Consider the following 14443-nt stretch of genomic DNA (forward strand, 5'->3'; position numbering starts at 1 on the left):
AATCTTAAAAGGGACAATGTTCAAAAGCCATGGAACACTACTCAAAAACTTCAGACAATCTGAGAAAATTGCCTGTGTGACGTAAATAACCGTTTAGGGTCAAACAAAGGTCAGAATTGTTGCAGAGATACTGTCACAACAATTTTAGCCATTCGACTTCAAATAATTATTGAGTAAACACATGTTCTGATGTTGAGATACTGTGTGTGTGTGTGTGTGTGTGGGGGGGGGGGGGGGGGGGTGTGTGTGTGTGATTAAGTGATTGTGTGTGCTCGCACATGTGTGTGTGTGTGTGTTTTTGAGTGTTTCTAACCTTTGATCGGGCATGTGCCTCACTAATCTGAGCCTGCAGAGCGAGCTGGTGTTGGCTGGCCAGCTCCCTCTCCTCCTCCAGAGTAGAGTGCAGCCCACTCATCTCCAGTTTCAGAGACGCCAGCTGGAAGACCACCAGAACAACTCATGACACACTTTAAAGCTCCCCATTAGCCCACAGTACCACAATCACATATCAATGAAACATTCTGGATGTGAACTCATAAGAAATCCGGTCATATCAGTATTTACTCATCATTTCCCCAAACTTCCAAAACAGGTTATGCTTCCAGGAAAGTGTCCATAAATGGCATGTCCTGTCAAGCAAGCAGTTTGTCTATATTTTCCATCTACAAACTCACTTACTCAGAAAATTGAGAATTGAGTACTAAACTGTAGATCAACATTCTGTCCCTGTTTTATATGGAGCTTATTCTTCTATCCAGTATGTTTGGAAAGTTACACACGCAAGCAAGGATCATGTTTTTCTCCTGCTGTAGTTCAAGACCTCCTCCTACCTGACTGATCCCCTCCTCCTGCTGACTGGCCCCAGAGGCTGGTCTGGGCTCTCCCTCTGGCTTTGGCCTCCTCCCCTCCAGCCAAACCTGCTGCTGCTTCTGCTGCTGCCTCCTCACGTGCTGGAGCTCCAGGTCCAGCCGCTGCCTCTGCCCCTCGGCCTGCAGCCGCAGCTGGGCCTCCTCGCTCAGTTCCCTCTGGAGCGCCAGCACCTGCCGGTTCCTCTCCGTCATCTCGCTCCTGCGGGTGGCACAAATCGTATAGAGTTTCAGTATGCAGAATTACAGGTGAATGAGGTCATGCATTCAGATTATGTTGCAGAGGCCTAATTGCCAAGAGTACTTGCTTTGTGGAGGGTTTTCAGGCCATGTTATGTTTGCCGGAGCAAGAGAATATTTTTTAAGAAGGTAGCATTTATTCATTCATTGTTTGGTGTCTTTGTCTACATCTAGCGAGCTATTTGCATAAAAAGCATGCAAAAACACCAGCAACAGCCAAGCCCAAAAAAAGCAAAGTCATGGAATTTATGCATTATTTGCGATTGATTTTATTTACATCAATAAATCCCACAGCAAATTCAGTCAATTTTGGTCGCAACAATCACAACAAACCCTTGCAAGATCCTAGAGGGACTGGTCATTTACCAAATTCACAAAAACTGACCAAAAATAGGGAAATACACTTCATACCGTATATTTGATGTCAACACCAGGACCCAGGAGAGACTATGCTCTACTCTCTCTACTTGCTCTACCAGCTCAGCTATGGAAGCCGTATTGAGAGTTTTATAATTACACAGGTGGTTTTGGATCCTCATGATGTTTAATTTATAAAGATGTTTACTTGAGTGTTCTGTGCTCTTTCTCCAGACTGGACAGCTCTGCCTTTGATCGCTCCAACTGGGCCGTAAGCTCAGACACCTGTCCCCTGCTCTCTCTCAGGTCCTGCTGGGCCAAGCTGTTCTCCACCTGAAGGGCCAGGTCACTCTTAAGGCGATCATGAGCGCGTTCTAACTGTGCCACCTGCAAACAATGCAAATCAGTATGAGAACATACCGTACCATTTCGCCACATTCATTTTATTCTAAATTATATGCAAATTAACTGTAACTGCATGTATAAATGAAAATATAAATTCATGTTATTATATGTTAAAATCAATCTTACAGTGCATTGTTAACCGAAATATTTCTCTTGGGGGAATATAGGGAATTAATTTTACAGCAGTAAAAGTTTCTAATGCGATTTAAGTAAGGGATAATGTTTAGACCACTGGTCATCTTTGAAACATAAATCTCGACAGGACAAACAGGATCCCGAACGTTGGGATGGCCCATTCAATACAATGGAACATTCTGCGGCATTCTGAAGAGCCGTATACTAATGTGATTTAATGCGCTTCACCTTGTCCTCGAGAACTCCCTTCTCTCCTCTCACTTGCACAAGCATCTGGCTGAGGGCTTTGGCTTGCTGACACTTGGCTCGTAATGACTGCACCTCTGACCTCAAGGCCTTCAGCTCTTCCTGATCCCTATGAAGGATCTGAGGAGAAAAACAAGTCGTGTTTCTACCCACTTCCTACAATTGTCAAATGGTAGATTGTGTTTGTTTCATAATTTGCTGCAAAGACCCAACAACTGTAATACAATAATAATCCCGGAATGTTTTGTCTCTGCCTCCGTCTATAGGCCTAATAGGGTATAATGAGTTAGTGTGTAACTGAGTGAGAAGGTATGTATACACTACACCACATGTGTACACTACATGTATAGACTACCTCTTTGTCCTTCCTGAGGGCAGTCTGTGCAGCCGTCAAGTCCACCTCAAGCTGCTTTCTCCACTTCTTCTCCTCCTCCAGCCGACTCTCCAGAAATCTCCCCCTCTCCCCAGACGCATCTTTCTGCTGGTCAGTGGGGTGAGACGTTAGAGGGAGGACAGGTTATTTAAAAGACTTACCGGGGACACGCCTTTAAACTCTCCATGGCAGAGCGCCCTGTGCTGGGCGGCTGAGTAGACAAACTCACCTGCTGGGAGATGACACTTCCTTCCTTTGCGGGAGCCAAAGCTGTTAGTGTTGGCTTCTTGCTCAGTTCTACCTCCATGCTTTTGATCTGTAGGGGAAGCCAGGGCAACAGCAAAGATGGTACTGAGACTACATCAGCCTCAAAATGTGCACCCCATATATATGCACCCTATATCATCCCATGCAGCAAGTGGCTAAAACCACTTTCCTCGAGTCCTCACCTTCCTCCTAAGACCCTCCACTTCCCCCTCATGCCGCTCACGCTCCTCCTTGCTTGTATTCTGCTGCTCCCCGAGGAGCGCCTCCAGCTCCTCATTCCTCTCCACCAGCTCCTCGTGCTCTCCCTGCAACTTCTGCAGCCTCCTCTGCACCTCCCGCAGACGACACTCCTGGTCCTCTGACTCCCGCCGGCACCTGCCACCCACCAGATTAGACAGGATTAGGCCAAGAGTGCACTACTCTGGCACGTATCAATGCCAATTTCCCTGGTCTTAGTTTCCGTAAACGTGTGGTCATACTGATAGGGAGGATAGAAGTTCTCTCTTCCGTTTAAATGAGGACAAATGAGTTAATGTGTGCTTAGTTGGTGATGGGTTCATGTTAGACGCAGAATTAACAGCAGCTGCAATTTCATTCCTTCTGCCTTTTATCAGTTTGTTCTCTGAGGGACTGGCCAAAGGTAGCCCATCTAGGGCATTAACATTACATTTTCCAGACATAGCACTGTGTGTGCGCACACCAGAAACGGGATCACTTGACCGCAAAACCTCTATACTCAGAGGAAGGAAGTAGGATGACCTACTTTACTTCCCGTCCAACTTTACTTCCCGATACCTAGCCTTTTTAACAGTGCAGTTGACTTATCTACATCCTCTTCTTCTAAAGACTATTTCGGCAAAATAAAAACAGCACAGACCTCCGCCAAAAAAAGAAAAAAAAGAAAAAAAAAAAGCCCTCACTCGCGTGAAAGAAAACTCCGGGGTGACAGGGCTTGGATCTGGTCCAAGTGTCTGTGATACCTTTTATGAACTTCCTGATCTTCAGATGATGCCAAGGAACCATTAACTCGATCTGCATCTCCACCCTATTGGGAAAAAGACAAGACCGGTGAGGGCAAGCATACTAGGCGAGTGCATGCTGGCAAGACTACTAATAGTATGTTAGTCACAAATGAAAACCCTTTTCTGTTGGGATATAAACGAGTTGTCCCCCACACCTGTCTGAGATGCAAGGGAGAGTGATCTGAGTGATCTGCTGAGATTTGGGGCCCATGACTCAAGGCTGCCTTTGGCACTTCAACCTATGAAAGACAGAGCTTTATGAGTGGCAAGACCACTGGATCACATGTGTGTTCAACCTATGAAAGACAGAGCTTTATGAGTGGCAAGACCACTGGATCACATCTGTGTGTTCAACCTATGAAAGACAGAGCTTTATGAGTGGCAAGACCACTGGATCACATCTGTGTGTTCAACCTATGAAAGACAGAGCTTTATGAGTGGCAAGACCACTGGATCACATCTGTGTGTTCAACCTATGAAAGACAGAGCTTTATGAGAGGCAAGACCACTGGATCACATCTGTGTGTTCAACCTATGAAAGACAGAGCTTTATGAGTGGCAAGACCACTGGATCACATCTGTGTGAGTGTGACTATGACCAGAAGCAGTGACTATATGATAAATTGAAAGCAAAAAATACAACAGGTCTCTTCAGTTTATTAGCTAAAAGAACAGGTCTCTTCAGTTAATTAGCTAAATACAACAGGTCTCTTCAGTTCATTAGCTAAATACAACAGGTCTCTTCAGTTCATTAGCTAAATACAACAGGTCTCTTCAGTTCATTAGCTAAAGAGATTCGTTTTTTGTTATTTGCAGATAAAGCTGAAATGTTTGCATGTGCATAATGACAGTGGAGTACAATTTTATATATTGTTTTTCACCATTTCCAGAAGGCCTTTTCGCTCAGTGTCCAAGCAGCGAACACGACCCCTGAGGACTCGAATCTCCTCATTTAGCCTTTCGTTTTGGTCTTTGGCCTTCTGCAGTTCGACCACATCTGCAATATAACAGCGCATATTAATCATATATACATATACAATAAGTCACAACATGGTATTGTAGGTCCAAAAAGCAACCCACACATTTATAAATCCTTTATGTACCATGGCGCTGGGTCAGGGTAAATGAACAAGTACTTTTATTTAACCCTCCTATTATGTTTGGGGTCAATTTGACCCCATTCAATGTTTAACGTCTCTAAATAAATGTTTGACATAATTTGTTTTGCTTCATATTTAATGACTTTTCCTAATTTAATGGGGACAACTGGGTAAACACAAAATTAACATGATGATATGTTTTCAATGTCCTGTACACATACTTTATGCATAGGTGTTGTTTGGGGTCAATTTGACCCCAGGCTGTTTTAATTGATATTAATATAAAATATATAAGAAATATCAACTTTTTTCATCACATTGTTACTTTTCTTGATAAAAGAAATAGTTTTTTATTCCAAATCTTATAGATAACAACAATATGTACTGGATATCTCTTTCCAATTTTAGGTCAATCAGTGAGATTTTATGGGGATCTGCATATTTCTCCATAGTCGCGTAACATGTATTATGGATGTATAAAGGGAGTGGGTGGGGATATTGTTTTATTTTTAAGGGCTATTTAGGTAGTCAACAAACAAACCTAAAGTACCTGACACATAAACTTGGGTAAAAAAAAAAAAATTCATTTTTCATGACCACAGACGTCAGGGCGACGGGCCTGTAGTCATTCAGTCCAGTGAGGGTTGTATGGATTCCACCCAGTATCAGAAGATTCAAGACTCAATCAGGAAGCATTGTCCTGCTGTTGGTTGTTTCAGCAGGACAACGATCCAAAGCATTTTTCAAAATCTACCAGGTTATTCATGCAGAGGCACAGATACAATGTTCTAGAATAGCCATCCCAGTCCGCAGACTCGAATATCATCGAAAATGTATGGAATGATCTGAAGCGGGTTGTCCATGCTGGGCAGCCATCAAACCTGACTTAACTGGAGACATTTTGTAAGGAGGAATGGTCCAAAATACCTGCAGCCAGAATTCAGGGATTTATCAGTGGCTATAAGAAGCGTCTACAGGCTGTTATTTCAGCAAAGGCTCAACCAAATATTGATGTGATTATTCCACTGGGGTGCCCACATTTTTGCACATATCTGTTATTGTTATGATGCACACTGCATTGTTTCTGTCGATTCAATAAATGTTATCACTCACTGTAAAATGTATTTAACATTTATGGAACATTTATTTATTTACTCATCTGTGCCTCTTTCCAAGGGTCTGTAACCCCCCCCAGCAGCTGTCTCTTAGTTTGACGATGACCGTGCTGAGTAGTCCTTTACGGTGCCAGTGCGGTTAGTATGTTTATTTTATTTCCTGTTTATCTATCTCTAGAAAATCTGTGTGTTTTTTACAAGTGTTTGTAACCCCCCCCCCCCTTTCTTTCCTACTGTGAGGCGCATTGTGTTACCTCGTTGTATGAAATGCACCGTACAAATAAAGTTTGATTTTATTTTATTTGATGACAAAAGACGGATATATACATTTAACATGTTTTCTTTTTTTATTCATAAAAAAAAACATTTACATTTAACATGTTTTCTTTTTTTATTCATAAAAAAAACCCAATGGTGCTGCATCTCAGCAGTTCTTTAGCAGTCATCTTTGCTATTCCATATGGAACATCAATATAATCTTCATCCTAAACAGAATTCGGGCTTCTTAGCCATTGTATGGTTGAATAAAACAAAATTATTTTCTTTTTAAATCAAACAGAAATGATTTGGGCTTCTTAGCCATTGTTTTTATAGGATGGTTGAAAATGTTTCTCTTTTTTGTCAAACAACCATTAACCACACCATGACACAATCTAATGCCTCTAAAGGCCCTAGTGGTCGTTTTGTCTTCAATTGCCCAATTGCTTGCAACAGTTTGGAACTATTCTGCACATGCCTCTGCAAAGTGGCGCTCTTCTGTTTTCATGCACGTTAGTGTAAACGACTTTAACTTCCATTCGTTGGTGATTAGATGTGCAGTTACACCAAGGTAGTTATCGTTACTCACAGAGGTCCAGTGATCCCTTGTCAGCGCCACATGTTTCATAGCAGCCAAGTCATTTTCCTTTTTTTCCTTTTCAGCTTCATACAGCTTGTGGATTTTTGTCCTTATTGTGCGTCTTTGCGGTGCTTTGGTGCTTGCAAATCTTTGGTGAACCCCTCGTCTTCAACAATATTAATCGGTCTACAGCTTTTTGCAATCCATTTGGCAACAGTGCTAGTCAACTTGTCACAGGCAGATTTAATCAGGGGCCTACGTTGTTAAGTGAGGGTGGTTTGGCGCATTCCACTTGAACTCCCCTCGCCGACCAACGCATTTGCTACGGTGAAACGATAACGTCTTCCCGCAGAGTGTACATATCACTTTGGTTTTGTTGAATGTTCCATCTTTGTTTTTTTGGAACACGAACTTCCCATCCAGAAAGTCCTCAGGTTCATCAGAATTATCCATGTTGTTTGTTTGTTTGGATAGCAGCTGCCGTCTGACTGCATTAGAAACGGCGACTAGTGCAGATTGAGTGGAATTGTGGGTATATTGCAAGCTCATTCTGCGCATGAGTTAAATGCGTTAAAACGCATTAATCCTGTAATTTAATCATAACGCGTTAACGCATTATTTTTCACTGCTCTAGTTATTACCGATCTGAAATGTGAATTATGTCCAAATTAAACCAGCAGATTATAATCTGAAATAATGATAATTATCAGGGGTGCCCAAACTTTTGCATAAAACTGTATTCTACTGTCAAATTAGAATAATCAGCCAACATGGGCTAAATTGGAAGCAGTGGTGGCTGAAGGCTGTGCCCTGGTAATTCTTATGTCAGAAAAGTGGAGTATGGTGTTTTTCAAATAAGGCATTTAGACATCTGTGCCATTGACAGACATGACAACACAACATGTACCATACCTTCCGTTAAATCTAACATCGTCTTTTTTATCATTAGACACACACACGCTACACTCAAACACCCACCCACCCACACACACACACACACACACACACACACACACACACACACACACACACACACACACACACACACACACACACACACACACACACACACACACACACACACACACACACACACACACACTCACATATCTACCACACCCCGTACTGTAGACCCCAATAAAACCTTCTTGTGCCTCTCTCTGATCCCCTGTCAATTCATTTACAAAAGATATGATAAACATGAATTCATGCATTGATTACTTGATTTATAAAACCTCAAACTGGAATGAGTTGAAATATATCAAATTGAAATCACTCAAAAAATTCAAACATGTTTTGTGTGCTAGTTGAATCCACTGGACTTTTTGGTGTGTAGGCAGTGTGTGAACGCAGGTGCATACCTCATCACAAAATATATTTAAATGAACACAGCTTGGAGCTTCTCTTTTTCTCCCACTGGCACTGTTTGTGTTTGTGTTTGTGTGTCAGTTGAATAAAGGAGTAAGAATAACGCTCCAGCCCATACCACAATAGCGCTCATTTTTCCGGAAAGAGTCCAACTCGTCGGTCAGATGGCGGATTTCCCTGTGTGCCATAGTGAGTCTCCTGGACGCCTCCTCCAGGTCCCTCTCTAGTCTCTGTTGCTCTCCTCTCTGCTTCAACAGTTCCTCACTGTGGACCTGGGAGAGAGTTCATATGAATTCATCACCTATTCATGACTCTTTTTTTTTAAAGAGGTATGCCAACAGACATGCTGTTAACTGTTGCTGATCCACCATGCATCCATCTCATTGGTGTGCAATGCAATGCAAAAAAAAAAAACACTGACTGTAGTCAAGACAAACAGAAGGTGAACCGATTAAATATCAGATAATTTAGGAGGTGCAATATGAGACAGCTTGCATGAATGACAAACAACTGACGCTGAATGCTCCCGGAGCAAAGCCGAGCATGCCACAGGCCAAAGCACAGAGCACCCAAATGGAGATGTTTCTATCCACAAACACAATCCATAAGGGACACACAGAGGCTTCTCAGGTTACCAGTCTGTGGTTACCCAGCAATTATTTAAAAGAGAAATCTCAAATTAGTGTTGTGCATACTGGGTATTATCCACAACATGTGCAATGTAGAAACCTAGACATGTAACATCATGTAACTATTTTCATGCAATTACGAAGATGAATCTTCTTATTTTAGTTTGTTGTTATAGTGCAGAATGACCACAGGATGTACTGTACATAAAATCACCTGAATTAGAATGCAAAAAAATTGTTGACCATAGCAATATTTATGTGGTAAGTTTCTGTGATATTCTAACAATCACATTGATCAGAAATAGCTTAGTTTGTTTCACTGAATATAAATATGAAGTCTGCACTGAACTCAATGACATCAAACTGGCACAGAGTTTTGCATTTTCATCCTTAAAGGAGAGAATGTCCTCATGGATAACTCAGTCTGAGCATAAAGCTACATGCATGTGTTTTGCGAATCAAACACAATTCTGAGTCCTGTCTATGCAAAAAGGACAATCATTAAAACAATGTGAAATGAGACCCATTGTTAGTGAGAACATGCTGTGCCCATGGAGGGATCTGTATTATCATGGTGATGGCAGAAAAGGAGGGTTAATTATTTGGCAGAATTAAGACATACGTTGGCACAAATTTGTGCTCTCTGTGTCGCCTTGCGCAATCCAAACAGCTTCCTCCAGGGACTGTGAACTTGAGACTGTTGTTCCTTAAGAAGTAAATCAGGGACACACACACAGAGACATCTACGCATCTATATTACTATATATGAGTATTTCTATATATACTATACAGTGTTATGCTACTGAAATAGACCTGTGTCCCAAAGTCAAGTGAATTGGAGAATGGAGGTAGCAGAGGTTCTTCAAACAGAGGGGGAACCACTGAAAGGCAGGAGCCATAGAGAGATGTCCTCACCTGACTCATGGTCTCTTGAGCACAGTAAATGCTCTCCTGCTGGTGCCTCAGCTCCTCCCCCATCGTGTGACGGATGTGATCCAGCTCCTCCTGGTGGCCACATGGGGATAAGGCAGGATTTACAACCATTTACATAATTTACATTCAGCTTTATTATCAGGCAGTTTATTCAAAGTTGTTCAGAGTTCAGCTGAGATATACAGTGCAAATGCCTTGTAGTAATACAAGCAATGTGTGTCTTTACACTGAACTACGTGTTAGCAAAAGTTCCGTCAGGCGTCTTGATGGAACCCTTCAAGTTTCTGTTTGTAAACCTCCCATAAACGTGATAAGTGATACCTGTCAGAGGACTGCTTGCTTATAAGCTGTGACTACAAAAATCCATCTTTTAAGTTTGTAGAATAGAATGTAAAAGTTTACATTAATCCTTATATGATCCTCATGTGATCCTCACATTCCACTTCCACTTGTACCCTGATCCCATTTTAAGACTCATCAGGTCTCCCTAGCATTTCAGGCTTTGTGCCGGTCTTGTGCCATCCATTCTCCCATCACGTATTCTGTGGTGTCTTTTACTATGCTTTAAACCTTGCTATTAAGATTTCAAGTGTTCAATGAAGTTTAACTTTTAATATTTTTTTCAACAAACTTCACTTCCCTCTAAAAGCTTTTTGATAAGTCTTAATTAAGAATATAATTATATGATAACTATGATAAGGAATGGTATGACTTTGATTAGCCAGTTTGTTTGGCTGGTTTTAAATGCATTTTCAGATAAATATAACTGGAGTTGACTTCTACATGAGGAATAATGTCAGTCAGTATCGGAAAATAAATCCCGACATGACAAACAGGACCCCGACACACAGTGGACGTAAACTAGAGTGAGGGTGGACTTCCTAGGACTTGAGCAAATGAAGGCACTACCATTGACAAGTGCACAGTGGGAGGCACAGGACTACTAAGAGGACCACAGAGATCCAGACCCTTAGTTTCTGTCGTGGCTGCTGTTGATGTTTCAGTGCCCATCTGACAGGCTTGCTGTGCTCATACAGGGTGTGGCAAAGCTAGTTTAAATGATGACTTTAGTTTTATAGCATCATATCACAATCTATAGGGCTGGGGAACCTACACTAGGTGAAGAAGCACAGACCCACTTCTAAATTCAACTGGTTCTCCATTCTGTCGATGACACAGAACAGCTGCTCTGTTTCCCATAAGCTCTACCTGTAGGTGGACCTCCCTGAGGTTGCCCGTCAAGGTCTGAGTGTCCAGCTTCCTCTCTGCGGCCTCCAGGCGCTCCAGCAGCGTGGCTCTCTCCACCAGCATGTAGGCTACCTGCTCACTGGAGCTGCTCTGGCTGATCTCCGCCAGGCCCTCCTGCTCCAGCATCTCCACCACCTCTTTGCGCTGAGAGTCTATGATTGGTTCCAGAAAAGTTCAAAAACACTTAGACAGGTCCATCTAAATACAGTAATGTACAGTCAAATAGCTAAGTGGGTCCACTTTACACTGGGAGTCTGTGGATGGTTCAGGAAAAGCAGAAGTAGAGTCAGACAGGTCCATCTAAATACAGTAATGTAAAGTCAAATAGCTGGGTGTTCATGGGTTCTCATCTCTCCATCCAAGCTCACCTAGCTGGTGCTTCATTTGGGCGAGCTCAGCACGGAGTTGGTCGTTTTCACGCTCGTACTCGGCTGTCAGGGATTCACGCTCCTCTAGCAGGTTGCGGATGTGTTCTACGTAATTCTCCACCTGAACACATAAAACATGGCCACAGCCTCTGGTGATGGCAGACCATAAAACATGTACACACAGAGATATGATAACAGCTTCTTTGCATCCATGCTCCAAGGCAAACACACCACGGACTTTCAATTATACCACTGATGTCAGGAAAATGTTATCTCATCCAATTCCTGTGTTCTTAAAAGTACTTTGGAATACAAAAGAGTATAGCTGGCTAATTTTAGTAGGGTACTCATCAGCACACGTGGTTACGATGGGAAGACTGGATTAGATTTCCAGAGCCACTTATCCTGTGACAGCCAGTTTGCAGAGGCTTTTCATTAGTCATTCTTTAGAGAAAGGAGTGCTCCTGCACTCACACACACTCACACACACACACACACACACACACACACACACACACACACACACACACACAGACAGACACACACCTGTTGCCTGGGAGCCTGTCCTCTTACCTCCTTCATCTCAGTGGCCTGCTGTCTGCGTAAGGTCTGCAGCTCCTCTGAGGAGGTGAGCAGCTCGCCCTCACTCTGCACAAGCAGCTGCCACAGGTGGCACAGCCTCTGTTCAGGGGAGGTGTCAGAGGAGACACCATCCTTCTGCAGGCGAAGGGCGATCTCTTCCAGCACATCCATCCCCCCCTGTGAGACCATACAAACACAGCTATTTGTCAGCTATTTTAATTTGACACGGACAGGGAAGGGCATTAAAAAGATGGGTTTTGTTTTGACCTACACTGAAACAAAAGGGGCACTGTGAGACAATGGGCATGCTGTAACCCAGGGAGAAACCTGAGACATCCACCCACACATGAAAGAGGTTTCAAGTCTCCAGACAATGCTTGACGTTTGGTTCAAAACCATACTATCATAAGACTGAAACAGTATATGCCATCACTTGCAGCCTGCATGATTCGGTCACATGAAACGTCACAGAATAATAACCATGTGCAGACAAAAATTCATATTATTTATAAGGTCACATAATTACTCAAATTGTAACATTACCTCCATGTTCAGATCCTCTTAGTGGCAAAAGCTGAAGTGCCAGTTAATGTTATCATTCCACACTGTTCTTTGGGGGAGTTTCTTGGCGACCCAGGGAAGTGTTTTAAAGTTAAGCTCGCTCTGTAGTGCAGCTAAATTTAAGAACTGATATCTACTCCCCATCGTTAAGACTCAGGTTGACACTAAGTGCAGCAGAGTAAGTCAGACGATAAACAAATTTTTATTATACGTATTGGTCCGCAGGCTCAACTAAGTGATTCGACAACGACAAACCATCTCCACATCATATCTGCAAATCATTCTGAAAAGGCAAAACTGTCTCAGTGACTTTATACTGAACTATGCTACTAGGTTAACCCTTGTTGGTTAACAGGTTGTAACATACGTTACAGCTCACAAGATGTCACGACAATCATGCATGCCAGCTCAGACGTTTTCCTGGAATATTTTCCAGAGCTACATCTCAATTAAGAGGGAAACGACTAATCAATTTAGTCGACCAGGCAATTTGTGAGAGGAAATACAATTTTTTACAGTTTTAGGCGGATTTCACAAACGTTAATTACTACCCTCAAGAGCGTGAAAATAGACTAGGTTATCCGTCTTACATCCCACTATCCATAAGATGCCTATCTACTTAGCTAACTAGCAACCATCCATGTTTTTTTGTTTTGTTTTTTAATTAATAATATTTCAAGCTATGTTTTAATGTTTACAGAAATGAAAGTGGCTAGCTAGAGCCATCTTGCTAACTAATGTCAAGACAAAATACACAACTTCAACCAGACAGACATCTGCCACCCTGGCTAACAAGCTAGCGACAACTTGCTACCTAAACAACCACATAACATGCACTCCAACTTGCGCAACTATATCCACAACCTCCGGTGAATGGCGTAGGGTACTGTGCTATGACTATTGACAATGTTAAAGTTTAAACTTAGCTTATTCATCGAAGTTTCCCTGCACAAATGTGACTAATTCTGTTCATCTCAACTAAACAGCTGGTGCTACATTAGCATGGCATGTAGGCTAGAAGCTCCTTAGTTCTTTGCTTTCCCCTGAAGTGTCCATCAAGTGGCTTGGAGTTGGATCCTTGGCAACGGAACGAACCATTCCGACGAGTTGGATGGGGGGATTCATAGCCCTTTATCCAATAGTTCTGTCCAGTGATTCGGGCTGACATAAAACATGAGTGTGTTGGTTATTCCATTTGTTTTCGACTTTTCCTTGGCTTGTTTCTTCTAAAGCAGCTTCCACACTGCCCCGACTAACGCCAACATACGACTAACGTCAACATTCTCCAACTAACACCAACTGCCGGCCCACACTGACCCGACTGTTGGAGAATGTTGGCGTTTGTCGGGTATTGTCGGAAGAGTTCAACATGTTTAGTCGGATCGGGTCGGATCGGGTAAAGTTGGAGAATGTCTGACCAATGTAGAGCCATTGTAAGTAGACGATGGGTTGACTCAAAAACGATCCGCATACGGATGTAATTCTAGAATGTTGATTGGTTAAGATGAGTTACCAGGCAGGAACTGGCTAATAGCAGGACCTCTATTTTTTCGCTGAGCTACAACGTCGTTTGCCTGACTTTTAAACGATCGTTTTATTTTTTTATTTTAATTCTGTGAAGTTATAAGTTTTAATACTCAACTGTTTTGTTAACCAAATTTTTACGAAGTCATACGGCTAAACAAACAACCGACTTGTTCACCGAACTTTTCAACCGTGGAAAATACATAGCAGCAAGCTAACGTAGCTAAACGATGCGTTAGCTTAGCCTGGTAGTCAACCTGTTGACA

The 14443-nt window shown here is 42.4% G+C and overlaps 1 protein-coding gene across 6 annotated transcripts in view; it reads right to left on the minus strand.

Annotated features, from left to right (window-relative positions):
• ccdc30 (coiled-coil domain containing 30) overlaps positions 1-13909 on the minus strand; it is a 30198-nt gene extending 16289 nt beyond the window's left edge. For 2 of the 6 annotated variants that reach the window (XM_031566728.2, XM_031566725.2), the window contains exons 1-17: positions 12636-13909; positions 12084-12269; positions 11511-11631; positions 11104-11294; positions 9877-9966; positions 9584-9667; positions 8451-8604; positions 4793-4908; positions 4067-4150; positions 3870-3934; positions 3072-3264; positions 2852-2938; positions 2605-2730; positions 2232-2369; positions 1672-1850; positions 831-1068; positions 314-436 (exon numbers count right to left, since the gene is read on the minus strand). In XM_031566728.2, the coding sequence (XP_031422588.1) occupies positions 314-436; positions 831-1068; positions 1672-1850; positions 2232-2369; positions 2605-2730; positions 2852-2938; positions 3072-3264; positions 3870-3934; positions 4067-4150; positions 4793-4908; positions 8451-8604; positions 9584-9667; positions 9877-9966; positions 11104-11294; positions 11511-11631; positions 12084-12269; positions 12636-12641 (2181 nt within the window). In that variant the 5' untranslated portion in view covers positions 12642-13909. The remainder of the gene's footprint in view (positions 1-313; positions 437-830; positions 1069-1671; positions 1851-2231; positions 2370-2604; positions 2731-2851; positions 2939-3071; positions 3265-3869; positions 3935-4066; positions 4151-4792; positions 4909-8450; positions 8605-9583; positions 9668-9876; positions 9967-11103; positions 11295-11510; positions 11632-12083; positions 12270-12635) is intronic. The other 4 variants (XM_031566729.2, XM_031566727.2, XM_031566730.2 and 1 more) reach the window with 4 other exon arrangements.
• Between the last annotated feature and the right edge of the window lie 534 nt (positions 13910-14443).

This window comes from Clupea harengus, chromosome 4 (genome assembly GCF_900700415.2).
Source record: "Clupea harengus chromosome 4, Ch_v2.0.2, whole genome shotgun sequence".
Taxonomy (NCBI): domain Eukaryota; kingdom Metazoa; phylum Chordata; class Actinopteri; order Clupeiformes; family Clupeidae; genus Clupea; species Clupea harengus.